The sequence below is a fragment of the Lepidothrix coronata genome, unplaced genomic scaffold (assembly GCF_001604755.1).
Source record: "Lepidothrix coronata isolate B3197 unplaced genomic scaffold, Lepidothrix_coronata-1.0 Scaffold198, whole genome shotgun sequence".
Lineage (NCBI taxonomy): Eukaryota > Metazoa > Chordata > Aves > Passeriformes > Pipridae > Lepidothrix > Lepidothrix coronata.
Genome location: NW_016690378.1, coordinates 133193 through 160785, shown reverse-complemented (window position 1 = coordinate 160785; position 27593 = coordinate 133193). Strand labels below are relative to the sequence as shown.

The 27593-nt window shown below is 49.4% G+C and overlaps 1 protein-coding gene and 1 non-coding gene across 5 annotated transcripts; one reads left to right on the top strand and one right to left on the bottom strand.

Annotated features, from left to right (window-relative positions):
* The first annotated feature begins 324 nt into the window (after positions 1-324).
* Positions 325-27593, top strand: LACTBL1 (lactamase beta like 1). 4 transcript variants are annotated; one of them, XM_017832032.1, is made up of 9 exons: positions 325-379; positions 6940-7070; positions 8924-9011; positions 12720-12864; positions 14687-14796; positions 17835-17992; positions 19848-20095; positions 23407-23512; positions 26157-27593. In XM_017832032.1, exons 3-9 carry the CDS (start codon positions 8991-8993, stop codon positions 27133-27135), a joined length of 1767 nt encoding a protein of 588 aa, XP_017687521.1. In that variant the 5' UTR covers positions 325-379; positions 6940-7070; positions 8924-8990; the 3' UTR covers positions 27136-27593. The 4 variants fall into 4 exon arrangements, with proteins under 4 accessions (XP_017687521.1, XP_017687520.1, XP_017687519.1 ...); XM_017832031.1 differs by lacking the exon at positions 325-379 and adding an exon at positions 6420-6788; XM_017832030.1 differs by lacking the exon at positions 325-379 and having other exon boundaries at positions 6420-7070.
* Positions 18844-18917, bottom strand: TRNAN-GUU. Its single transcript has one exon. It is a non-coding gene; the product is annotated as a tRNA-Asn (tRNA).

Sequence of the window (27593 nt, the reverse complement as noted above, 5' to 3'; positions counted from 1 at the left end):
TGTGTTCTGTTCCGTGTTTACCTCCAGAAATGGAGAGATTTTGATGCCAGGGCTTTGCTGTTCCAGACCCCCCCATTCTGCAGTGATTGGAGGGCACAGAAAGGGGCTTTGTGCATTACACTGACCCCCCCAGTGATGTGTTTGTACCCCTGTGGTGCCCAGGGCTGTCTGAGACACGTTTCTGTGCACATTTAGGAGCAGTGACATCCCCCTGACCCGGCTGGTGACGCTCCAGGGCAGGGCTGAGCTAACACAGGCACACGGAGCACGAGGAGTTAATAAAAACTGCTGGATTCAAATCATTCCATTGTCCCTGGCAATCCCCGCTGTTATCCACAGGGAAGGACCTCTCTGCAGCTCCCTCACAAGAAAATGAAGGGTAATTTCAGCCAGGCACCTGCTGCTGACCTATTTTAAGTACCCCGAGGCAGGGCAGAGCAGGGCGCTGCTGCCTCAGCCCACGGCAGGCAGGGCCAGGCTGCAGGGAGGCTTCCTGGGGCACCTCCTTGGGCAACAGGGCACCCACACCTCCCAGTCTGGGCACTGCAAGCAGGCAAGTGGTACTGCTGGTGCTTCTGAGGCCGTTGGTGCTGCTCAGAGCATCGTCCTCCTTTACCCTGGTCAGGCTCTGGGCTGGGGGTGCACTGATGGCACAGTTTGGGGTGCCTGGGGAGGGATCAGTGCGTTCATGGCAGAGTTTGGGGTGCCCAGGAAGGGATAGGTGCTCTGGTGGCAGAGTCTGGGGTCCCTGGGGAGGGATGAGTGTGCCTGTGGCAGAGTTTGGGGTGCCCAGGAAGGGATGGGTGCTCCGGTGGCAGAGTTTGGGGTGCCTGGCAAGGGATATGTGTGTCGGTGGCAGAGTTTGGGGTGCCTGGGGAGGGATGGGTGCTCTGATAGCAGAGTTTGGGGTGCCCGGGAAGGGATGGGTGTGCTGGTGACAGTTCTGGATCCCTGGAGAGAGTTGGGTGCTCTGATGGCAGTTTGGGGGGCCTGGAGAGGGATGGGTGTGTTGGTGGCAGAGTTTGGGGTCCCTGGGGAGGGATGGGTGTGTTGGTGGCAGAGTTTGGGGTCCCTGAGGAGGGATGAGTGTGCCTGTGGCAGAGTTTGGAGTGCCCAGGAAGGGATGGGTGTGCTGATGACAGTTCTGGATCCCTGGAGAGAGTTGGGTGCCCTGATGGCAGTTTGGGGTGCCTCAGGAGCGATGGGTGTGTTGGTGGCACAGTTTGGGGGGCCTGGAGGGGGATGGTGTGTTGGTGGCAGAGTTTGGGGGCCCTGGGGAGGGATGGGTGCTCTGATGGCACTTTGAGGTGCCCAGGAAGGGATGGGTGCTCTGGTGGCAGAGTTTGAGGTGCCTGGGGATATTGGTGAACCCTGATGGATCCAGAGGAGGGTCACTGAGATGGTTGGAGCTGGAGCACAGGGAGGAGCCAAGGCTGAGGGAGATTTCATAGCACCTTCCACTACCTGAGGGGCTGCAGAAAGGACAGAGCCAGACTGGGTGTGAGGGGAAAGGACAGCAGAGGTGGGCACAGGTTGCCCAGAGAAGCTGTGGCTGCCCCATCCCTGGAAGTGTCCAAGGCCAGGTTGGAGCAACCTGGGCTAGTGGAAGGTTTCCCTGCCCATGGCAGGGATGAAATGAGATGGTCTTTAAGGTCCCTTCCAACCCAAATCACCCCAGGATTCCATGATTCTTTATTGGGACACACAGGAAAACTTCAACTTGAAAGTGAATAACTACAGGCACAAGGTACCAAAAGCCTCTGTTGGAAATCAGGTGAAATGAGCCCTATCGTTGAAACTGGGTTTCCCATCTTTGTTTGTAAGGAAGATATGCACCTTTCAATTCCCAAAAAGCCTAGAAGATTCCCTTATCTTCACCTAGTCCATGGAAAAAAAAAAAACCCCACAAACCAAACAATCACAAAACAGCATTCTGAAATGTTAAAAACTGCACCACCAGGCCAGGCTGGGGTGTTTTTCACAGATTTGTGATTGTGGGTATTTTCCTGCCTTACCTGCAAAGGGAAATCATCATTTCCAAGGACCTTTGCAAGAGGCACGAGGTGGATGACTAGACCTGTGTCCTTCATTTAGGAATAATGGCCATTGCCATGGGGCTGCAATTTCCAGAGGAGATGCCCATCGTGGGAGTGCTGGCTGCTGGCAAGCAGTTAATGAGAGAGCTTGGAAACAGCTCAGGGAAAACCCAGCTCCCTGCAGGATCCTGAGGCGTGGAGGGAAGAGGAAAAGGAGCCAAAGCTGGGTCCAGCTGTGACCAGCACTGATGTGGGATGGTGGAGGTTTCACTGTCACTCCATGGGCTGAGGGAAGCCCCTGTTGGACCCAGCCCAGGGGACTTTATCAGAGCTTTGTCATGCAATCCCAGCCTGGTTTGGGTGGGAAGGGACCTTAAAGCCCTTAAAATCCAGGCAAACATGAATTTCAGATGTGTTTGTGCCAACTGCTGGCAGGTTGTGCCATCCCCACACTCACCATGTGGCTCCTGTAATCCCACCCCACACAACTCACTTTCCCTGAGGTGCTGGATCATAGAAACAGAGAATCATGGAATGGTTGGAACTGGAAGGTTTCCTAAAGCCCATCTCATCTCTGCCATGGGCAGGGACACCTTCCACCATCCCAGTTTATTCCAACCTGGATCCAGGGGCAGCCACAGCTTCCCTGGGCAACCTGTGCCAGGGGCTCCTCACCCTCACAGCCAAGAATTCCTTCCCAGTATCCCATATATCCCTGCCCTCTGGCAGTGGGAAGCCATTCCCTGTGTCCTGTCCCCCAGGCTCTTGTCCTCAGTCCCTCTCCAGCTCTCCTGGAGCCCCTTTAGGCCCTGGAAGGGGCTCTCAGCTCTCCCTGGACCCTCCTCTTCTCCAGGTGAGCACCCCCAGCTCTCCCAGCCTGATCCAGAGTAGAGGGGCTCCAGCCCTGGGAGCATCCCCATGAGCCCAATGCCCATTGGCATCCAGGACATGCCCATTTGCTGTCTGGGTACAGTTCCAGGAGCAGGATATCTTTGTATCAACATGTTGGCAAGTTGAGGGAGAAAAAAATACGTTTTCTGTAAATGAACTAAATTAATCATGTCTTGAAATGAGTTTATTCTTGTCGGGGAGCAATAAGGGGTTTGTGGTTCGTCAGGGACCAGGAGCCAAGGGCAACAACAAGGTCAGGGGGGACAAGGACCTCACCAGCCCCAAAGCACCTGAGAGAGGTGAGGGCAGCACCAGACATGTGGGGAGGTGCAGTCAGAAGCCTCCACCATCAGAGGGCTGTTGGTCCAGTGTCAGTCCATGGAATCACAGAATCACAGAATATCCTCAACTGGAAGGGACCCCCAAGGATCATCCAGTCCAACCCCTCACCCTGCACAGACACCCCAACCATCCCACCCTGTCCCTGAGAGCATTGTCCAAACCCTCCTGGAGCTCTGGCAGCCTTGGGGCTGTGCCCACTGCCCTGGGGAGCCTGGTCAGTGCCAACCAGCCTCTGGGGGAATAACCTTCTCCTGAGATCCACATGTCAGGGTCAGGATCAGCAGAGTCCGTGGCCAGTGTGGCAGGAGAGTGTAAAATCTGTCAGAGAACACACACCGTGCAGGCATCATGCGAGTTCAGCTGCTGGCCCAGGGTGTTATCTTGGTGTTAATTATACTAAAACCATCCTGGTTCACCAGCCTTTGAATGCACAGCATGCTTTTGAAGCAGGATTTGACAGATAAGTTCGCAGGTGGCCTGGAAAATTTGTGACTGTCACTTTATACTATAAGATCCCAGCCCCCTTTCACACAGGCAGGTTCTTCCAACAGAACCCTTCTTGGGGGGGGGTCACTCCTTGAGGCTGAGAGCTGAGATCTCCCCACAAGCCTCAGTCTGGGTGAGTTACATCAGATCTCTACTTAAAAATGATTCCTTTTTGCCAGCTTTAATATAATTGCTTCAATAATTTCTTCAATGTAGTGCACCAGCCTATCTTATACTATACCACTGGCAGTTTTAGCCTTTATATTGTGTAGTAAATAATTCTGGTTAATATCTTTTGTCTGATCATTTGTACAAATAAATGATTCTTTTTATATGATTATTCTCATTTTGCCAGTCATTAAAACAAAAATGGTTCAATGGCAATTCTATAATTCCTTAAATTCGAGCTGTTGGCATAATCCGAGGCTAAGGTTGGACACAGCCACACCCAGACTCCTTCTGAGAAGGGGTTTAGAATTCTGAGGAATCCTTACTGCACCTTGTGAACTCGACAACAGGGCTTTTAAAAAAATTCTATCTAAGCCTTCCACTCCCACCCCTGACAACCAGCCAGGGAATGGACCCAGCTAGGCTGGGACCAGCAGACTTACAGCAGATCTCAAGGGAGGACTAAAGGCTCAGTCTTGAGGTTAAATGCAGCCCTTTGGGCCAACGGGGAGGGCAGGAAGGAGGAGGCTCCAGGTGAGGGTGACCCAGGCCCTTGGTGCCCTCAGAGCCCTGACAAATCCTCATGGAACATAGTGCAGTATATCCCATGCTGGAGCAGGGAGCAGCAATCTCCATTTCTGTAGAGTTCATGTATTTATCACATATATCACAGATATCACAGATAGGTATCACAGAACATGCTGAGTTGGAAGGGACCCACAAGGATCATGGAGTCCAACCCTCAGCCCTGCACAGAACCCTCCCCAAGAGTCACACCCTGTGCCTGAGAGTATCAATATGTATCTATATAAATCATGTATATATGATATAAATCCTATTTATATACACAGATAATATATATGTATTATTTCTGTATCACCAACCTGTTGTTAAACCTTTTTTCCATAAAACCCCAAATCCTGGGCTCATGGGCTAAGGACATGTCAAACAAAAGAGTAAAACCATTGTGCCTCTGTACTACTTCTTTTGGAGAAACCTAAATATGTCCCAGCTGTCTCCAATGTGGAATATTTCCTCTCAAATGAGGCTTCTCGTTTGCTTCCTGAATTCCTGAGCTGGGCAATGCCAGTGGCCACCCCCTCCCTTGCCATCCAAGCCCACCCTGCTGGGAGCAATCCTGGCTACAGGAACATGCAGCCGGAGCCCCTTTGGCTCTCAGCTCCATCTTTTGACTTTCAAAGCTCCCTTCACCCACACAAACCCAGCAATTAAAGGAGCCAGCTGGTACTGGGACACAAAGGCTGACAGTGGTGCCTGACAGTACACAAAGGACACCCAGGAGGACAACAGAGAACTGGCTCAGCTGTGCACTGTGGGGCTGGGGAAGGGGGAGAACCCCCCTCACCTCGAGCTGGTTCAAAGGTGGAGAGGGGGGCAATTAGAGCTGCCAATTGCCTTCCCTGCCCCCTTTGTCACTGCCAGCCCAGCAAGGAGGTGACAGACCAGCTGAGCCCTGTCCCTGGGACATGTCGCTGCTCTCCTGCACCTTTCATCCCAGAGCCAGCCCTGGTCACTTCCTAATTCCTTCTTTCACTACTTAAACACCTGCACCTTGTCCATTCTCCCAGACTGTTCCATTTGAGGTGCTTTTCCTCCCAGTCCAGGAGCCAACACAGCTCTGAGCACAAAAATCCACCTCAGTTACCTCCAGCCAGAAAAACCAAACCTTGACGTGTTCCCTGCACAGGGATCTGCTCCAAACCGTGGTTGGGCAGCAGCAGGGACCTTCCTGAACACTTCCAGGTGCATCTTTTTCTCCTGCCTGTGGCAGGAAAATGTCAGGAGTACCCTTCAAGGCAGAGGTATTGAGGAACAGGGCTGGGGAAAGCTTTTTCTTAAAAAGGGGAGAGTTTTCCTTAAAAGGTTCTTCCCCCAGAGGGTGGCTGGGCACTGAACAGGCTCCCCAGGGCAGTGGGCACAGCACCACAGCTGCCAGAGCTCCAGGAGGGTTTGGATGATCCTCTGGAGCACAGGGTGTGACTCTTGGCAATGGTCCTATGGCTGAGGGTTGGACTGGTTGATCCTTGTAGGTCCCTTCCAACTCAGCATATTCTCTGATTCTGTCATGGATTGACCTCTGCAGCCTGAGCCGTGTCACTTTGCTGGAGCTGCTGTTATGAAACAAAATCCTTTGTGTGCAGTCCCTGCTGTGCAGAACCCATTTGAAGAGGGCAGCAGGGAGGAGAACTGCTCTGTTCCTTCCTGGCTGAGGCTCCCTGGGACAGGGGGATGCTCTGGGGGAACAGCCCAGGAGGGAGAGGCTGCTTGGAGGCTGCACAATATCTTCTTCCCACCCCTTCTGCCACGTTCTGAGGTTTCTCTAAACTGGGACACTGAGCCAGTGCAAGGAGAGGGTTGAGAAATATTACTTGCTTGGCTTAATAAGTAAGTTTTAAATAAGAATAAGTCACTTAGAGTTACACTAGTGTGTGATTTACCAGGCTGCTTTCTTGGCTTTCCTTGCTGAGCATGAGTAGCTGGATTTGCTGAAGCCTTAGGTCACAAGCTCTGAACTTTCACCCAGATGTGCCTTTGGTTGGAATACAGCTCATTTCCTCAGTGATTTTTCTGGTAGCTGGTGCAGGCTGTGTCTTGGATGCAGTATGAGAGTAATGCTGGGAACACACTCGTGTTTGGGTTGTTGCTAAGTAGTGCTTACCCTAAATCAGGGACATTTGGATTTCCCATGCTCTACCAGCACAGAGCAGGAGACAAGAAGGCTCCAGCCATCAGCAAAGCTGCAAACCCACAGGATAAGAGAAGTCAATATCTGTGTGGACACAGGGAGGGAATCCAAGAAGGTGTTAGGAGACTCCAGACCAAAAATCCCCATTGGACCAAGAGGTGTGTGAAGAGCACGTGCAGAGACTGTAAGGGCAGGAAATCCAGGGATCTCTTTGCTCCAGTCCCTGTTTGAAGGCACCAGATCAAGTTGTTTCTATTGCTGGAGCACTCGAATATTATTTTTTTTCCCCCCTGGAATGGGCTCTCTGAGACTCTGCTGCAGGGAGAAGAAATTTCTTTAACAGTTTGGTGACCCCAAACCACCACCACTGGATCTGCAAACATCCATTGCCAGCAGTGTGTGAGTTCCCATGGGACCTTTGGAATGGGAAGCACTGAAGGGTGAGTGTTAAAATTCCATGAGCAGATTTGGTGAAAATCCTGTAGTGGGTTTAAGTCCTTCTCTATGTTGGGGTGGGTTTTAGTCCCTCTCCTGCTGCAATTTGCTTCCCAATGTGCCTGATCAGCACAAGGCACACGTAGAATAGGATTCAAATCCCTCTTAGTACCTGAAAATGATGGGAAATAGAGCCAGCACAGAGAAAGAGATGCCCTTGACTGAGGTAACACAAAATTGGAGAGAAATCTTTGGCACAGCAAGTCTATCAAGAAAGCACACAAATGTTTCCTGTGGAGAAGATTAGCCATTTACAACTAGAGATGGAGCCCTGGCAGACCTCTGAGGGACATTCAACCAGCACAGATTCACTTTACACATCAGCTAAAGACTGTGTTCCCAGGACAAATGGATTATTGGGATTATGGGATAACTGGGCACAGGACCACCCTAGAGAATGTTGGAAGGAAATGGGAGTTCCCAGAAACGAGGAGCAACAAACCTACGAGGAGCTTGATCTGCTCTAATTAGTGAGGAGGTCATCTGCGGCCCCACTCACCAAAATTTGGGCACAGCTCAGGGGCACAGGCTCCACCAGAGTGTTTGGGGCACTCTCAGATTCTGAGCCACTCCTGGAGATACTGAAATGAAGGGGTGGTGTGGGTAGGGTACCTGTACCTGGCAAGATCTGAGGAAGGCCATAGGATGGCACTGAGGTGCATAATCCCCCTGGATTTGGTGCATAAGTGAAGGCATGGCCATGCCCTCCTCTTTGGGGAGCATTTCTGGTGTATCTCCCGTGCTGTGACAGCCCATGGTTAACATTTCCAGCTCACAGGGTGTTATGGACACCCACACCCCAGCCCCCCAGCTCCCCATTTTCAACTCTGCTCTGCTGCTGGAGCCAGGAAATCACCAGCAATCCTTCCTTTGGCTGCATCCCTGGCCAGATGCTGCAGAGGGGTGAGGCCTGGCCGATTAATCTGTGCTCAGAGAGCCTGTTGGATTAGTGCTTCATCTGCTCTCGACATCTGCAGCTGCAGGACAGCCCCAAATTCATCAGCTGGAAGCCGGAAGGGAGCAGCAAGGCTGGTAAGAGCTCTTTTTTAGGGAGGGTTGGTGATTGAACTGCCTCTGTCAGGTAGCAAGATGAGGGAGGTTTTATGGGAAAGGTGGTGGTAGTGCCATTATCTCGGCACTTCCAAACCTGTCACACAGTTCCTTGGCTGTGTCTGTGAGTCCCAAGTGTAAGGGGGGTGTTGTTGGCTGTGAAGAGGGAAAGGAGGGGCTGGAAGGACCATGTGGAGCAGGCACAGTGAAAATGTGGCAGTCCTGAAGGTCTCAAAGCTCCAGTTCCTTGTGTTTGGAGGTGGGGTGAGGATGGCCCTGGGAAATGAGAAGTCTGTGCCACACCATACTGCCCAGCCTGGGGGGACAGGAGACACCTCCTGAGGGGACTGGGCAGTGCCCTCGGGGAGATGGGAATGGCCCCAAGGGAGTCCAGGAGTCAAGTGGTTCTTTGAAGGGGGAAGGAAGGGACAATTTCTGAAGCTGAGCCCTTAGAGAGCTGGAAATGGCCCTCAAATCACCCAAAGAGTCAAGTGATTCTTTGAGGGTAAACACAAGGTGCTGCCAAACCACAGGGAGAGACATGGAAGGTGTTACTGAGGATCTACCTCACATGGTTACTGTGATTTGGGCTGGAAAATCACATCATTCCAACCCCCATCTCCCTATCCAAAACCAGTCCCTCCCTGCTGTTCTGCTGACCTGAGCTGGGCTTTGTTACCCTGGACTTCCCTCCTTGCTCTGACTCTGCTTTTTTCCTGCACTAACTGTTGGTTTCTCTTCATTACAGGGCTTTATGAGCCTTTTACTTGTGCAAACAGGCAGCACGGGGGATGAGAAGAGAGTCCTGAGCAGCCATGGAGGGGTTACAGCTGCGGGTAAGGCTCCCCTCCTACAGATCACAACCCTCCTCCATCCTCCAGAGCTAAAGGGAAAGAAATCCCACTTGTGTCCGGTGAGCTGGGAATGACTCCCTTGTCTGTCACTGCAGGGAAACTCCAGGAGGCTGCTCAGGATTAAGCCCAGAGAGCGCCTGAACTACGGGTTTATCTGCCCAGCTCCCCTTCCCCGAGCAGCCTGGCCCCGGAGCCTCTCGGGGACTGTCCCTCTGCTGCTTAATCGCCTCGTGCTCCGATGTCAGGAGGAGATGAAAGCGCTATAAATAGGTGGTGAAGCCCTCTTGGTTTCAGCCGTGATTCACACACATGGCACAGAAGCATTAGGGAGAATTAACATCCAATCCCTCGGGCACTTTCCTGAGTGCAAACGCCGTTCTGTGTCCGATGTCCCCATTCCCCCTCCCCACCCCATCCCTTAATCCCCCTGCCCGGGGGGGTGTTCGGCAGCACCATCGGGAGGGCTTGGATGGCTCCAATGGACGGGGAGACTTTTGGGAAGCAGCACCTGCAGTGACCTGCGGGTGAATTTAGGGGATGGTGGGACTCCATCCTCCCCCCTGCCCGGGGCGGAGTAGGGTCGTTGTGTTCCTCACACCCCTGGACGTGGGACAACAACAGCCTTTGGGACTGAGACACTCCTGCTGCTGGTATGTGAGGGGGCTGGGGGTCTTCTGCCTCTCCCTGACCAGTGCTGGGATGTTCCTGGACCGACTGGTCCTCGGTGGGTGGACAAGCACACCTGGGTGGCCCATGGGAATCCCAAATATTTACCCCTCCCCATCCTAATTTTTCAAAGCTCGAGGGGGGAAAAACGTATCGTGCTGACAACCTACCCCCCTGGGGAGCTGCGTGAGCTCGTTCTGCATGGATTTGCATTTATTTGCATGTGTTTAAGTGCTTGGAAGCCCCCCCTCGCCCCCCTCTGCCCGGCTGTGTTTGTGTGCGAGCAGAGACGGTCACTGAGCAACGTAAAACCAGCCGAGAAGGAGGTGAGACCAGACAGGCCCTGGAGTGGGAGGTGTGAGGAGTCTGTTTATAGGGATTTATCCATCTGCTTCCCTCACACCCTCCCAGGTACTGGGAAGCAGTGGTGTTTTTTTCTGAAAGGTGGTTTAGAGGGTAGAGCATCTCCTGAGGGGGGATGAATATCTCTCCCACTTTTGGATATCTGGTGTCCCATCAATAAAGGAGAGACCCTGTGATGGTTTCAGTCTAGGCCTTCCTGGAGACCAGCTTGTAGCCAGGAAGGAACTGGGGAAGTGACCAAGAAGTATTCCATGCTATTCCTTTACACAAACTGAGTTATATGGAAGGTGGTCAGGGAGACCTCCCTTCTCTTCTCTTCCAGAGAGGTTTGGGAGCAGTAGGTTTGGGAACAGTAGGTTTGGGAACAGTAGGTTCCTGAGGGGAGAGTGCTGGGTCGGGTCTGGCTGTCCTGCTTTTCTCAAGAGAAGTGGTTCTTTATTGCCAGTTCTTTATTTGCTGGTTACCGGGTTTTTCACTTGTGCATACCTGTTTTGTTTCTGTCCCTTTTTTTCCTTTTCCCTTCCCCTCTTTCCCTTTTGGGGACAGTTTGGGGTTCCTGTATTCCTATGTACATAGTTCCTTAATTGTATATCTGTGATATATGTAAAATATATATATATTTTATATAGCTTTTGCTATTCCATTTTTTTTTTCTTTCTTCTGGGAGGTTTTCTGCTGTGTTCTGTGGGGTTTGTTGGGAAGCCAACTACAACTGGCTACAGATCCATGTCTCTAGTCCATGGCATTGTCAGGGTTTCTTTGCATTCCTACTAAATTATAGGGCAGAAAATAAAAAAGAGCCATTCAGGGCACTCATGAGCCACAAGAGGTAAAGGGGAGGTTGGACTGAAGGATGTTTGGACTAAAGGATGAGCTCAGTGTTGGTATCTTTGGGTCCTCAGTTAGTGATCCAGAGAGTCTGGAATCTGTGAGATGAGGAATATACCAGAAAATGTATTTCCTTTGCTCTGAGGGACTCAGAAATCAGGGTTTCTCAGTGAAACAAGGGAAGAGGCAGAAAAACAAAGAAAATAGCTGGGGGAAACACGTTATTCTGATGGGACTGAACCCAAAAAAAGTCATCCCATGAACACTGCAGGGCGAAGAGGGCCCTGTGGCTCTCCTTGCTGCAGGAAAACAGCTCTAGGTGACATCCTTCAGCCTACACTGAACAATAACAGGATGGGGGATTAAAGAGATCTCAACACACAGGCTTCTCCTGGGGCAGTGTGATCTCCTACCTACTGAGGCACTTCAGGAGGTTGGGACATCCAAACAAAAATGGGTTTGGTGCTAAAATGGCATTGCCCTGTTTAGAAAAACATCCCGGAGTGGAATATGGACCTCGTGTGCTCTGGCAGGCTCAGGTTGGGGTGGGTTGCAGGTACCTGCGTGGTCTTGAGCCACCCTTGAAGTTTTAGTCGTGTAATGGAAGAACCTGCCTTGAGAAATTCCCCTGGGAACGCCTGAACAGGCCGAAAAGCTTTAGAAAGAACTGTGATGTGTTCCTGTTATTGTGCAGGAAGTGCAACCTAGAGTTTCATCAGGGGCTGGAAAACACAGCTGGATCCTTCCTGAGCCACAGAGCCATGTGGGAGTCTGAAATTCCCTGGCTGGGACTGACAAGGCTCACCTGATTCGCAGAAGCTTTTGCCTCAACCCTCCTGCATCTCAAAAAAAAAAAAAAGGAAAAGAAAAGGGCTGTGTGGAAATCTAAAGGGAATATTTCAATCTGTCTATCCTACAAGTGAGTCCAGACAACCTGAAACAGCTTTGGAATGTGGACCATATTGGATGCAAATGGCAGCCCATATGTTTTGTATCATTAATTGCCAAACTTTCAAAAGCACCCTCCTGACCTCCTGCAGGCAGTGAAGGAGCACAGCCCAGGCTCAGGCACCTCCTCATTTGTCATCTGTTCCTTGTTTTTCTTCAACATTTATCTCGTTCTGTTCCCAACCTGGATGCTCTCCAGTGTTGTGAGAGCTGCACACACTCAAAATATCAGCCAGTTTCCCAAAACGTGGCATCTGTAAACGCCAAGCTTGCAGATGGTGCGTGATAGGATGGGATTTACAGGCACAACATGGAAGGGTGAGGGCAGCAAATGGGGAAAAAATTCCATCATTCATCTAGAAAAGCTGGATCTGCTCAGATGATCTAGCTGGTGGCTGCCATGAACAGATGCTGACTCTGGAAAAAAAGGGACTGGAAAGATATCCAGGAATAAGTCCTGATGGTTGAGAAGGGTGGAACTGAGAGCAGTATCTGAGAATCCTGCCTGATGGGTGTTAACCTGCAGGGAGGGGGAAGGCAGAAGGAGTGGTTGTGTTCTTCTACAAGAACCCACAAGGTGAGGATTACAAACCCCACTGAAAGGCAAGAAGTCATCTCTGGTTCCAGTTATCCCAACCCAGGCTGGTGTGCCCAGCTCTGGTGCTGAAATTATTCCAGAATCCCAGACTGGTTTGGGTTGAAAGGACCTTAAAACTCATCTCATTCCACCCCTGCCATGGGCAGGGACACCTTCCACTGGACCAGGGGGCTCAAATCCATCCCTGTCCCTTCAGCAGCTTTATTCTCTGGTGCATTGGGCCTCTCTCACCAGCTGAAATGCAGGAGAGGTGTTTTCTCTCTCTCTGACCCCTTCTCTGCTCGCAGAAGGCTCCCAGCAGCCGGAGCTTCCTCAAACTCCCTGCCATGGAGGTGAAGTGGATCCATGTGTTGGTTGTCTTCCTCTTCCTGCTGTCTGTGGCAATGACAGGCTGCTTCCTGTGGCAGTACAGCCTCCCCAAGGTGGAGCCCGGTGAGTACTCTACTTGAACCTTGCTCGTAGTTTGGCACAGAAATTTGGGACACTAATAAAACCCTTTCTCCCCATTTTCCCCCAAAGAGCATTTCCCCAAACACACAAATTTCTCCAGACAACACATAAATTTCTTCCTCCTTGCTGGTGCAAGGACACAGAGGAGATGAACACTGGATTGATGGAGGACCACATAACTCTGCTGGTGTCCAGAGAAGCCCCATTACTTCTGCTACTCACCTTTGGTTAACTGATACACCAAGGAGACATTTGATTTTACATTCTTTACCTTTTCTGTGTTGTGAAAGTCACTCCAGCTTAGAACAGGTTTCTTTTACACCTTGCTAAGTGCTTCCTTTGCTGTTCCCCTAATCTTAGACCTTTGACCTGGCTTAAGCCCTTGGTTCACACTTGAATTTGTAGAATCACAGAATCCCAGACTGGTTTGGGTTGGAAGGGACCTTAAAGCGCATCCAGTGCCACCCCTTGCCATGGGCAGGGACACCTTCTGCTATCCCAGGTTGCTCCAAGCCCAGTCCAACCTGGCCTTGGACACTTCCAGGGATCCAGGGGCAGCCACAGCTTCTCTGTTCAACCTGTGCCAGGGCCTCCCCACCCTCACAGCCAACATTTCCTTCCCAATATCCCATCTATTTCTGCCTTCTGGCAGTCTAAATCCACTCCCCCTTGTCCTGTCACCCCATCCCTTGTCCCAAGTCCCTCCCCAGTTCTTTTGGAGCCCCTTTAGGCACTGGAAGGGGCTCTCAGGTCTCCCTGGAATTTTCCTCCTCCGGGTGAATCCCCCCAGCTGTCCCAGTCTGTCTCCAGAGCAGAGGGGCTCCAGCCCTTGGAGCAGCTCCGTTGCCTCCTCTATTGATTGTAGAAAACTCAACCAATAGTCCCAAGGCACTGTATGTGCAAGGATTAAATATTAAAGGATTAAATCAGAGTTTTAAGTAGCCCAAAGGTGACTTAAAATTCATGGTGAATTCAGAGGTATTTCACAGACCAAGGTCTGGAAAACATTTCAGACCCTACATTTTTGTCACAGAGTACCAGGCTGCCTGGGGGCTCTCTATGTGTCCATACCATGCATCTCCAAGATTTCCTAGTGTCATTTCTCCCCTCATCTCTAGTTCTGATGCCTCATGTTCACCTACTAAGCAAGAACACAGAGAAGCATTTGGTTGCAGCTCACAGAGCAGAGGAGCTGTGTTTATGAACACCTTGGGATCAGCTGGAAAAATAGTGCCTCCAAGTGAGACAGTTCCCATCTCTCAGAGAGTTTAAAGAGCTTTGCTCACCACAAAAATTCCAGCTGTTTCTGTGGCACGGGAATGATGCAGGGAATTCAGGGGACAACTAACACAGAAGGTGTGCAACCTTTCAGCTGTTGTGACAGTGCTGGAGCTCAGGGGATGCTCACACTTCACTTCAATACCCGTTTCTGAGGTTACAAAATGCAAGGGCCAACACTGTTCTCCTGAACCCCAACTCAGACTTTCCTCCAGACATGGGCAGGGCATTTCCATGGGGGTTAAACCCACTGTCAGATGGGACTGTAGTCCCAGTCCTTTACTCTTCCAGGTTTAAGAGTCAATTGAAGTCCATCCTATGCTGGAATAAGTGATAACAGAACATGATGGTCCTGCAAGTCCTATTCTGTGTGAGACAAACACAACTCAGGATTATCCCTTTCCAGTGCAGAAGTGTCCTTCAGCTTTGGACAGCACTAGAAATCTCGTGGTGACTGGTGGGTGAGATTAAACCTTGTCGGTGTGTCTGTTGAAGTCACCTGTGCTCCCCCTGCAATGTTTTCCAGGCCCTTCTGTGATGGAAGTGAGGTCAGAAGCTGTGCAGATGTGCCCCCGCTACCCTGAGCCGGTGCCGCTGGACCACCCCATCCCCATCCTGAAGGATGCCTTGGAGAAGGTCTGGGGGGATAAGGGAACAGAAGGAGGCACAGCTCGTGGCTGCTCTCCTGCAGGGGTAGAGGGGGGAATGTGTGTTTTGCCCCTGAGCATCTCTGGGGAGGATATGGGGAATCGAGGAGGTGGAGAACACGTGAACCCAGAAGTGGGTGCATGAAACTCCTTCAGTGAACACTCAGGACAGGTCAGCAAGCAGTTCTCTCACCCACAGGGCAAGTTGTGATGGAGAAACACGATCACTTGTCCATTGGAAGGTCTGATGAGCTTTTATCAGCACAAAATGATGGCTCTTGGCATCTGGTCTATTATGTATCCTGCAAAGTAGCTGATTTGTGTAACTAGTTCCTTTTTATAAGTGACTGCCAATTCCTTATTTTCTTGCTTTGCTGGCTTTCCCCATGCCACAGTTTAAGAAGTATAAAGCTACTTGTAGGTTCAAGGGAGGGAGTGGAGGGGAAGGGAAAGAGGTAGAAGACCTGCATCTGAAGGAAGATACACTTTTAAGGTGCTCATTCCTAAGCCCCCTTCAAACACCTCTGTCTTCCACTGTTGAAGTTCCCTGTGCCTTATTCAGGCTGCAAAATGGGAATGTTTTCACCAGCCTCTTCAAAGAAGTGCTTGGATACTCCATTTCCCAAGAGTGCAAAAGAGGAGATTGGATGATGTACCATTGGGATACCCCTGGTGTGATGTTCCATCAGTATTCCCTCGGTGTGATGTCACATCAAGATTCCCTGGGAGTCATAAAGTGTCTTTGACATTTCAGCACTGACTGAACTTCTGGCAGGCTCTAGGAAACACTGCAGCACTGCCTGGACTGTCTGGACCATGAGGACAGGACACTCCTGATTTTCTATGCCCCTTATCCCATTCCCTTCCATCTTTTCTTTCTCACAGGTAGCAGGAATTCAGCACTGACTGCAACATTCATGATGCAAGTGAATTTACAATGAAAAAATGGCTTTCCTATTTTATTTTGTGCTACTTCTCTAATAACCCTTCCCATCTGATTGACCTTAAGGCACCGAGCAGGTGCTTTGCCAGGAGCAGCCAGCAGAGCCCCCAGGTTTTGTTGCTGGGAGCCCAGGACCAGCTCTCAGCCCGTGGGTGGGTGGGTGTGCTCAGGGCTGTTCTCCTGCACACACAGAGCTGTATCCACACGGAATTTCAATTCCCAGCACTTCACATCCACTCTTAGGAAGTCTCTGCCTGTCTCTGGGGTTACTGCAGAGTGTTTTGCTGTTCAATTAGGATTAGTCAGAGAGGTGAGGGATGTGCAGAACATTGAGTGTCCACCACAGAGTCATCCAATCTCCTCTTTTGCACTCTTGGGAAATGAAGTATCCAAGCACTTCTTTGAAGAGGCTGGTGAAAACATTCCCATTTTGCAGCCTGAATAAGGCACAGGGAGCTTCAACAATGGAAGATAGAGGTGTTTGAAGGGGGCTTAGGAATGAGCACCTTAAAAGTGTATCTTCAGAGGCCCTCAGGTTCTGCCTAAGCCTGTGGACACAAACACACACTGAAGGTCTTGCAGTAACTGAGACAAGTCACCAGCCAGTGCCAGGCCAGCACTTGGAACTGGGAATCTGGGCAGTGCCAGATGCTGTTATATTGCACACAGGGGAGGACCTTTTCCCAGCCCATGGCAGCTTGAAATGGGAGAGTGACCTTCACTCATGCATGAGGATGAAGGAAAGATTTCTCCTCTAATGGTAAATAGTTCTGTTTAGCAGAAAGGTCCATGTTTTCCTCAGAAGAGCTTTGCTAGTGACCAAATCCAAAGTATCAGACTCAATGACACTCAAGTCTTGAAGAGCATCACGTGCTTCTGTCAACTTTCTGCAGGTCCAGGCAGGTCTATTTGTCACTCTCTAAGAAATCCCTAAGGTGGACCATGATTGTTGAATGAATCATAGAATTCCAGAATGGTTTGGGTTGGTAGGGACCTTAAAGACCAACTCATCCCACCCCCTGCCATGGGCAGGGACACCTTCCACCAGACCAGGTTGCTCCAAGCCACATCCAACCTGGCCTTGTGATGGGGCAGCCACAGCTTCTCTGGGCAACCTGTGCCAGGGCCTCCCCACCCTCACAGGGAAGGATTCCCATCTAACCTTGCCTCCTCCAGCTTAAGGCCATTCCCCCAGTCCTATCACTGCATGGCCTCATAAAAAGTCCCTCTCCATGGTCCCCTTGAGGCCACTCCATTGTCAGGAGTTGCTGGTGTTCCCAGATGGGCCACTGGTACATGAGGAGCAGAGGGCAAAGAACCTCTGACAGAAGGACTTGGCACAGGTTGGATGTTTCCACTGCTGTCAGTGCATCTCCCCAGTCTACCCAGGGAAGAGCCCCTGAGGACATGGCTCAGCTTGGCCTTTCTTGCCTGAAACGCTGGGCCTGGAAAGGAATTTCTTATGTCTCAACCAAATGAGAACACATGCAAGGTGATGACACACAGCTTTGAAAAAGCCACCAAAGGGCAAGATCAATGTGTTCTGCCTGCAGGAGGTGGGTGGAGCACAGCTGGATGATGAGACCTCCAGAGCCCGGGCACAACAGGCAGCAAAGGGCAATCACAGCCCTTTGGTTGCTGTGTTGTTTCTCAGGTTGCAGTTTAACAGGAGCCTGAGCTCAGAGGTGTTTCATGGAGTGAAAAGTCCCATGGGATATTTGAAAAGTCGTCTTCTTGTACCTCTTTGACCCTAAAATACTAGTGCAGAGAACAGATGTGCAGGGTACAATTTAAAAAAGGAAGAATTTACAGTTATTGCATGTTGGCATTTGGTTTTTATCTTAAATATTAGAAGGTTGAGCGACAGGTTCTTTGACATGTAGACCGAAAGGAAGACACTGGATAATTCAACATAAGCAATTCTAAAAAACTCTTCAACAGTTAAAATATTTTCTTTTGACAAAATACATTTCACAGAACCCCCCTGGAGTGCTCAGGAGTGAGGAAGGCTGGTGGTCTGGTACAGACTGGGTGCATTAGAAGAGTTTTCATTTGGGAATTCCCGGTCTCTCCTCGTTCTGCAGGTGGATTTGATGCTCAGGCAGAAGATGCACAGCTCAGGGCTGCCAGCCATGTCTGCCATCGTCATCTACAACGACACAGTGCTCTGGACAGGAAACTTTGGGAAGAAGAACATCTCCGACCCCTCCTCGGCTGTGCCCAACGAATACACCATTTACAGGTGAGAGCCCTGGCACAGGCAGAGAGCCAGGAAAAGGCAGATGGATGTAACCTTGGCACGGGCAGGGAGTCAGGAAACAGAGCTCCTGCAGGGAGCACGAACCTCTCTTGAAACTTTGTGAGATGATGCTTCAGCAATTATCACTTGCTGGTGGTTTAACGAGTTACTTAGGATGTATTCATTGATTTTTTTTTTCTTAATTTGATCTGATAGTATTTTAAATTACCATCCTGAAGAGCCTGAAAACATTCATAGGAGTGGCTCCACACTTTGAGGAGGCCTGGGGCGCAAATCTGAAGGTTGAGAACTGGCACAGATACTGAAAAAAGAGAACAGAGAGGAGACAGGGCCAGAGGGTTAAAATATTAATTAAAGCAATAATAATAATAATAATAATAATAATAATAATAATAATAATAATAATAATAATAATAATAATATGAATTTCAGCCTAAGAAAAAATTGGGGCTTGGGGAGAGTTTCTACTACACATAAAATAGACCTGTACACTTATTCATCCTCCCAGTGTCATATTGCCTGTTATTTTTTGGGTGAATATAGAATCAAGCTCTTAATGTGTGCTAAAACCAAAAAAAAATATAAGGATTTTCATTTAAAGATCTATTTTCAGTGAATTCTACCTGTGTTATCTATGAAACACATGGGCTGCACTCTGACAGTCAGCTTTGTTCTCAGAATAGACAGTTTTGGAAAGTTTCAGATCATCTGTTCCTTCCCCATCCGTAATAACAGAAAAATGACCTTCTGCTATTTTTCTACCAGAACCATAAGATGGTTTGGGTTGGAAGGGACATTAAAGGTGTAGCTCCAACCCCTGGAATCAGGATCCACGTCCCTGGGTGGGCTCGAACCACCAACCTCTCGGTTAACAGCCGAGCGCGCTGCCCGGTTACGCCACAGGGACAGGCTGGAGGCAGCTCCAAATGTGCAAATCTGGGATTTGGGGACGAGGTTTAGGGGTGGCCCCGGGTAAATGGTGGGGCTTGATGACCTTAGAGGTCTTTTCCACCCTAAAGGACTCTGTTAAGTCTGTGATTTTAACCGTAAAATTCCAATAAACTACCAGTAAGTTTTTGTCGCCAAAATCACGGAATGTGCTGAGCTGGGAGGGACCCACCAGGGGCATCCAGTCCAACCCTCAGCCCTGCACAGGCTCATCCCCAAGAGTCACACTCTGTGCCCCAGAGGATCAACCAAACACTCCTGGAGCTCTGGCAGCCTTGGGGCTGTGCCCACTGCCCTGGGGAGCCTGGGCAGTGCCCAACCAGCCTCTGGGGGAAGAACCTTTGCCTGAGATCCTTTTCCTGAGAACCTAAACCTGCCCTGACCCAACTCCAGGTCATTCCCTGCTGCCCTGTCCCTGGTCCTCACAGAGCAGATGTCAGTGCCTGCCCTTTATGGCATTTACTAACCAATCATTTACAAAATAGGTAATTTTGTGAATACTAAGTGACTAGGAAAAGATCTGCAGCCACTGCGCTGCTGAGCACAGAGGTTATCAGTTGATAAAGGTTCAGATTTAAGGCTACTAATTCAAACTTCTTACCTATATTTTAACCCTTCCCTTCAGAACAGGCAAAGTTGTCACAGAATCACAGAATATGCTGAGTTTAAGGGATCCAAAAGGATCATCCAGTCCAACCCTCAGCCCTGCACAGGCCCATCCCCAGGAGTCACACTCTGTGCCCCAGAGGATCATCTTGGATGATCAGGCACTCCTTCAGCTCTGTCAGCCTTGGTGCCATGAAAGCTACAGTGATCTCACGTACCATCTTTCCTCTTGATTCATGAGCTTCTTAAAGTTTAATTTCTCTGCATGTTTGGCCGTTCACAGAATCGCCAGCGTCTCCAAGATCTTCCCCACCATTATGCTGTACAAGATGTGGGAGGAAGGCAAGGTCACGTCTCTGGATGACCCCTTGGAGCGTTACGCCCAGAGCTTTGTTATCAAGAACCCCCTGGGAAGGCTGAAGGACTCAGAGCAGAGATACACAGCAGATGGGCTGGTGTTTCTGGAGAAGGGCTCGGTGCCACCGAAGCCCTCGCCCGTCACCCTGCGCAGGATGGCCAGTCAGCTCTCAGGTGAGACAGCCCTGCTCTGGGCCACCTCAGAGCCCACAGACACAACAGCCTGAATCCCAGGGGTACAAAAGGCTGCTGAGAAGGTGTTTCCCGGTGTGGACCCTGCCCTGTGCCCTTCCCAGAGGTCAGCAGGATTCCTGGGAGCAGCTTCCTGGAGTGCTAAAAGGAAACTCTTGTTCCAGGCCACCTGCCAGGAAAGGGGCCGACCTGCCCTGTGGGCTGGGGAGTTGTTTTTCCCCTGGAAAGTGATTCAGATTCCTCACAATCTGGTACCACAGGTAGCCCAGGGTTGGATTTAACACACACACCAGCATTTCATTCCCAGTGTTCTGTTCCTCACATATCCCAATTCTTTATTTACAACATGTTCCCAACATTAAATCCCATCATATCCCAACATTGAGTTCCATCATATCACAAGGTTCTACCTGTCACATATCCCAATATTTTATTCCTGTCATATTTTATCCCATCATTATGTTACCACCACAGCCTAGTATTTTATTCCCCAAAATCCCAACACCCCACAATATTTTATTCCTGGTGCATCCCACCATCTTATTCCTGAAATATCCTGAAACCAGGCTCTTATTGCATAACAGTGCCTTGTGCTCCAGCCCAGAGTGCTCTGTTTATTCTGAGATGTAGAGTTGGAGGTCAAAGAGGCACCAAACCTCTTTGCTTTGAATAGAAAGACCTTGATTGATGAGCTAAATTTAGCTGCCAGTGTGGCTCCTGAGCTGGGATTCCTGAGCTATTCATGGCTCTGCACTTGTTGGCAGAGAAGTATTAATGTGCTGCTGCTTCAGAACTGGGTAACTGTTACATTAAGGTAGAAGGAGCTCATGGGATTCAGAACTTTAACCTTTCTCCGAAATAAAGCTGCTAATACTTGATTGAGAGATTCCAAAATTTAAAATGGCCAAAGAGACTGTGCTGGTATCTTGTGGGGCATTTTGGTTAATCTCTGTAGCCTCTGCATTGTTCTAGGTTGGAATAAATGCCCTAAAATTAGGAGCCAAAATCAAAACAGCAGGTAGGCAAATTGCAGGATGGGGCACAGCATCCCCTGAAGCAAACCAGTATCAAAATAAGGGCTCCCCAAAAATGGAATGATGTGAATGAAATCTGGAAACAAACCCACAAGCAGCCCAGAGTGGCCAATGGCCACATCCCTGCCTAGCCCCTTTCCCTGCAGGCAGGGTCTGGCTCTACCCACATGTTGTCCCCAGGAATTACCCACCCTGCCCAGTCCCCTCTGACTCTCAGGAGTATCTGGAGCTGCTCTGGCTGCTCCTGTCACCCAGTGAGGTGTGAAGTGCACCCCAGAAATGCTGTGAGAAGCACATGTCAAAAGTGCACCTGGGCACTTGTGCTGTGCAGCCCCTCCATTGCTTCCATCACTGCCTGGATTTGTGCCCTTGCTCAGCTCCTTTTGTGCTCCTGTGCCTTTTTTTTTTTTAGAATTTGGCCCAAATTTCCCAGACCGCACCAGCAGGACACACCAACTACCTCAGACCCTGACAATTTAGCAGAAGCAAAAGCACAGTTTCAAAATCCCAGCTGCAAATCAATTGAATGTTGAGGTCCCACATTACGTTTGCTGTCTGTCAAAACCCCAAAAAGGAAAAGGTTCTGCTTGGCACCAGGATCAAAGCCGCTGCACGACACATTGTAAAGTGGTTTTCATCTGAATTCTTCCAGTGGAAAGTGATCTCTAATAGATTCTCATTATCTGGGCTCTTCTCCATTGCATATTACAAAAGGAACTCCAAAGGTTTTTCTCCTCAGCACTCAGCACATTGCTGGGGGAAAGCTCCAGCTTGTTAAGCCCAGGATTTTCAAACACATCTGAATGACAGAATGGGATGAGATTGTAAATTATTAACAGTGTGCTTGTCACATCAATTAGCAGCCCATGGGCTATAAATCAATGACTGTGGGTTATATTATGCTCACACATCCTCTGGTTTATCATTCCTAATGAACCTCAGGAGAGATATTGCACTGCTGTCAGGACTCTGGGGAACTCTCCCAGCGGTCCAGCGTTGTCTTTGCAGCAAGTAGAAAATGAAGGAGCTGGAGGAGCTGGAAGATGGTCAGTGCATCACTTACCTGGTCATTCAGCTGCACAAACAACCACAGAGCAGGAGCACAAACAGTGCTCTCATTCCAGCTCAAATCCCAGGGTCAGGCCAACCGAGAAAAGCCAGAGTTGCTGCTCCAAAAGAGTGGGGCCTCCTTCGGCTTTACCAGGATCCAGGAGGAGAGGAAAAGCCCTCACATTGCACCAAGGAAGGTTTAGACTGGATTTTGGGAAAAGGATTTTCACAGGAAGGTTTGAAAAACATTGGAAGAGGGTGCCCAGGGCAGTGGGGGAGTCCCCATCCCTGGAAGTGTTCAAACAACGTTTGGATGGGGCACTGAGGACGTGCTTTAGTGGTGGACATGGTGGTGATTGGTGCTGGGCTGATGGTTGGACTCCATCTTAGAGGGATTTTCCAACGTTAACAATTCCATAGTTCTATGATTAAGCCCATGATCACTGAGCAGACTATTACAAGTTGCTTTTCTGTCACAAACACTTCCCAATTTCCTTCTCACTTCTACATCAAAGTGAGCTGGAAACAGCCACAAGGACTCCACTCTGGGTGTAATCCAAGTTCTGGACATGGAGAGCCACAGAATCTGTTCAGAGCATCTGGGGCAATTTAAAAACTACTGGCCGAAAGATTTTAGGGAATCCCTGCTCAGTGTGGAACTAAAAGTTAAAGAAAACCTTAGTATTTTCTACATTCAGTAAAAAGAATTTTGTTTTTTCCTACATTCAGAACCCTTGAATAAATGTTGCTAAAGATGGGCCAGGGGGGAAGACAAAAATACTTTAGGCCAAGCTTGGAGCCATTCGGAGAAGTTCAAGCCCTCAAAAGTGAGATGTGAAGAATGAAATTCTGGTAAAAGGGGCTGTCACACACCTTTGTAGTCACGGGAATAGAGTCCCGTGGGAATATGGGCAGGGATTTCCCCAAGACCCAACAAGCCAAAACACCCCTGGGGGTACAGGAGGTTGTGGGTCATTCGTGGGGGTCTTTTCACTGAGCTGTAGCACCCCAAGTTCATGCTGGGTAGGACTCACATCACCCAGGCTGGGGGGGTCCTGCAGCGTGGTGGGAACAGGTCCTTGTGTCTGCAAAGCACACGAGTCCCTCTTTGTTGCTTCCACTTTGCGACTGCCTCGGCTTCTGTTCCCTCCTCACCAGACTCAGCATTTCCGTGCTCTCTCTGGAATTAATCTCTTTTCCCTGGCACAGGTCTGCCCAGGAGGCTGAGATCCACCAGCCTGCTGTGGAAGGGCACCACACAGGACGCCCTGGCTCTCCTGAAGGATGATGTGCTGGTGGCTGATCCAGGAACCAGGTCAGATGGATTGATTTATGGGCTTCCAGTCACATCCACGTCCATATTCACACTGCATCCCTGTCTCTCCTTCATCCCTCCCCTCTCTTTACCATGTCATTCCACAAAATGTGAATTTTCCCCTAAATAAGAGACATGGCCTCTATTTTGTCATATCCATATCCATATCCACATTGTATCCTCATCTCTCCTCTCTTTAGCAGATCAGATGGATTCATTTTAGGAACTTTTAGGAGTGTCTTCTTCACTCTTAGCCCCACCTGCAGCCTCCATGGCCAATGGATAAACATGGCTTCAGCCACCTCCCCACACACCTGTCTGAGGCTGGAACTGACTTGATGACCTTTGTGGGTCCCTTCCAAGTCAGAATATTCTGTAAATCTGTTCTTCATTTTTTAAGTCTAGATGAGGCAAGTTAAACTGCCGTAGTTGGGTCCAACAAGCCTTAAATGCAGGTTTTCTGTAGTGGAAATGTTAATTTAAACAGTTTAAAACACCACAGATTTCAGTTAAAATCGTGTCTGTTGTCACTTGTATGTCTCTAAATTATCTATAAGGTCTGTGAATGCTTTTTGTAATTTCTGTGGCCTGTTAAAAGTCCATTACCTGAGTTGCAAACCCTCAAAAATGTCATGAAATCACAGAATCCCAGAATGGTTTGGGTTGGAAGGGACCTTAAAGATCATCTTGTTCCACCTCCCTTCCACTAGACCAGATTGCTTCAAGCTCCATCCAGCCTTGGACACTTCCACACTTCCTTAAACAGCATCCAGTGAACATCAGGTGAGAGAAAGGATCACAACTAACTCGGCAAAATTTTTTCCAAGTCTGCAAAGTGAAATCCTGACATAATTTGCCCAGGATGGCTGAGGATCTACCATGGCCATGGAGGAGGAAAGCTCAGAGGTTCCTTCACTTCTGTTAATTCTCTCCCATATCATGTAGGAGGCCACAACAGATATTCCTTAAAGGATTTTAAGACTTAAATGCCATCATTTTCTTTGATATTTTTATATCTTTATTGGTATTATCTTTATTGGTATCTTTATATTGTGCTCCCCATGAAGATACACAGGGACATCCCCTCATAGTCTCATAACATCTTAATAACTTAATAAATATCAACTTAATGTTGATAGTTTTAACTTTCTCCCTGTTCCTGGACATACTTCCCAAGGGAAGTTCCCATTTATTGACACAGACATTTTAATATATTTGTCTATGTTGAAGTTCAGCTCCATTTCAGACGTAAAATTTTGGATCCAGAATGTATTTATTCTTAGGGTAATAAATATGTATGCTCATCATGCTTTTATTCAGCCAGATGGGCTGGAAAAGGTTGAAGTGGTACCAAATTTATGACCTAAATAGGCCTCAGTCAGATGAAAAAAAAAACAACAGTTGAAAAAAAACACAGTTGAAAAAAAACCAACCAAACAACCAAGCTGAAAATACAATTAGTTTTGAAAATGTGTTTAAAAAAACTTGCTCATTCATGTCTTCATGCCATTAAACTCCACTCAAGCATAAAGACTTAAATCACTTGATGGATATTAAAGACTGAAGCACTTCTTTAATGCCTCCACAGTGCTGGTTGCTGCTTTGTGGGCTTTTAAGTGCTCTTTAAGTGCTTTTACCATCTTAAGGTCGCTTAGGTGTTTAAGTGATTATACCAGAGTCAATCCCCAAAGAGGCTTACCTGGGATTTTGAGACCTCTAAGCAAACACCTGGAACTCTCCATTTGCTCTTGAAAAGAATGGATGTGTTCTTTGTGAACTGTTATAAACAATAAGTCAAATATATATACTTCTGTATGCAAATATACAGGAGTGTTCCTGTTCCATCCCCAGGTCTTTCTGTCCATCAGAGTTATACAACTCTGCTGATGTTACTGTAAAAGATTTCTTTCTTGATTTAACAACAAGGAAACAACACAGAGCTTTTCTCTGTCTCGAGCATGTGATTCCATAAAATGTGCTTTTTCCCCTAAATGAGAGTCATAACCATTGTTTTTTCATACCCATATCCATACCCACGTTGTATCCCTGTCTCTCCTTCATCTTTTTTTACCGTGTCATTCCATAAAATGTGAATCTTCCCTAAATGACACACAGCCACTATTTTTTCATATCCACATCCACACTGTGTCCCTGTCTCTCATAGAATCATGGAATCACGGAATCAGCTGGGTTGGAAGGGACCTCTGAGATCATCAAGTCCAACCCCTGATCCACTTCTGCTGTGGTTCCCAGCCCATGGCACTGATGCCACATCCAGTCTCTTTTTAAAAAACTCCAGGGATGGAGAATCCACCACTTCCCTGGGCAGCCCATTCCAGTGTCTGACCACCCTCTCTGGAAAGAAATCCTTCCTAATATCCAACCTAAACCTCCCCTGGCATAACTTGAGACCCAGCCCTCTTGTCTTGTTGATGGTTGCCTGGGAAAAGAGACCAACCCCCCCCTGGCTCCCCCCTCCTGTCAGGGAGCTGTAGAGAGTGAGGAGGTCTCCTTCATCTCTCCTCTCTCTTTAGCACATCATTCCCTAAAATGTGAGTACCCCCTAAACAAACAGACGCAGCCCCCGTTTTGTCCCATCCACGCCGGGTAAAGCTGATCCCGAGATATTCCTCCTCCTTCCCAGGTGCCACTACAGCAACCTGGCCTTCTCCCTGCTGGCCCACGTGCTGGCCGAGCACGGGGCCAACGGGCAGTACCAGCGCTGGATCTCGGAGCACATCCTGGACCGCCTGGGCATGGAGGACACGGGGTTCGACCTCACGCCGCCCATCCGCTCCCAGATGGCCGTGGGCTTCTACGGCAGCCGCCAGCCCGCCCCGCTCTACGACCTGGGCTGGTACAGACCCTCTGGGCAGATGTACTCCACGGCTGCCGACCTGGCCAAGCTGGCCATGGTCTTCTTGGGCACCTACCACCGCCGGCTCCTGGAGCCTGACACGGTGAAGACCATGCTGACCCCGCTGCTCAAGTGCTCCAGCGACTACTTTGCCAACAAGACCGGCACACCCTGGGAGATCAACGAGCAGCTGGGCTACGATGTCATCAGGAAGGATGGGGACCTCGATGGCTACTCAGCCACCTTCTCTCTAATCCCCAAGCTCCACCTGAGCTTCATCGTGCTCATGTCAGGGCCCAGGCCTCAGGGTGGGGATGTTGTGACTCAGACTTATGAGTATCTCATTCCGGCCATGGAGACGGCTTTCAGGGAGGCAGAGAAGAGCGTGGTCCCCCCTCCAAACCCCATCCCTTATGTTGGCTACTACACCTACTCCAACCTGACTTTCTATGAGATCAAAGTTGGCATTGGTGGGGTGCTGATCATGCAGCAGTTTGGGCCTCACGTAGAAGAGCTAATCCCTGAGAAGTATCGGACAATCAAGCTCCACCACCTGGAGGATCGTGTATTCCAAGTTGTTTTTGACAAGGAGTTCCCGTGTGTCCTGCACCTGGGCTCTGCCTCCATCTCCCTGGAGACCCAAAATGGGCAGCTCTTTAACTTTTACCCCTTTGACCGCAAGGGTTTGTCTCCTGGCTTTGACGCCCCGGGGTTGAACACCTACAATGTGGTGCGTGTGCTCCGCAAGCCCGTGTTCTACAGCTAAACACCCCCTGCTCCCCTCACCTCCTCTGGGAGGTGGCTTCAAATCTGTGTCTTACCAGACTCTGCTCGGCTCCATGGAAGCCACTTAAAAGGGAAAGGTGGTGGCAAATGACTCTTTTGCCAAACAAATACTTCTAAAATGACTTCCCGCTTCTGACATGGGTTTAATGGCTGGCAACCCCCCAAAATGCACAACAGGCCAGCTGGAGATGCCTGCAGAACATAAAAAAGAGGTGGGAATGTGCTGAGGGGATTGTGTTTGGATGCCATAAAAACAAAGCTGAGCACTGAAGTGTCCAGGCTTTCGTTGTCTGTTTGATGACCATTGTAGTTATCAACTGGTACCATCAAAGGCTGAAAATGCCCTGTGTCTCTCAGAAAATATCTCTTCTTCAGTCCAGGGGTTTTTCCACAGCTTTTCAGGAGCCCATCTACCACGAGCAAGATCCCTTACCTGGG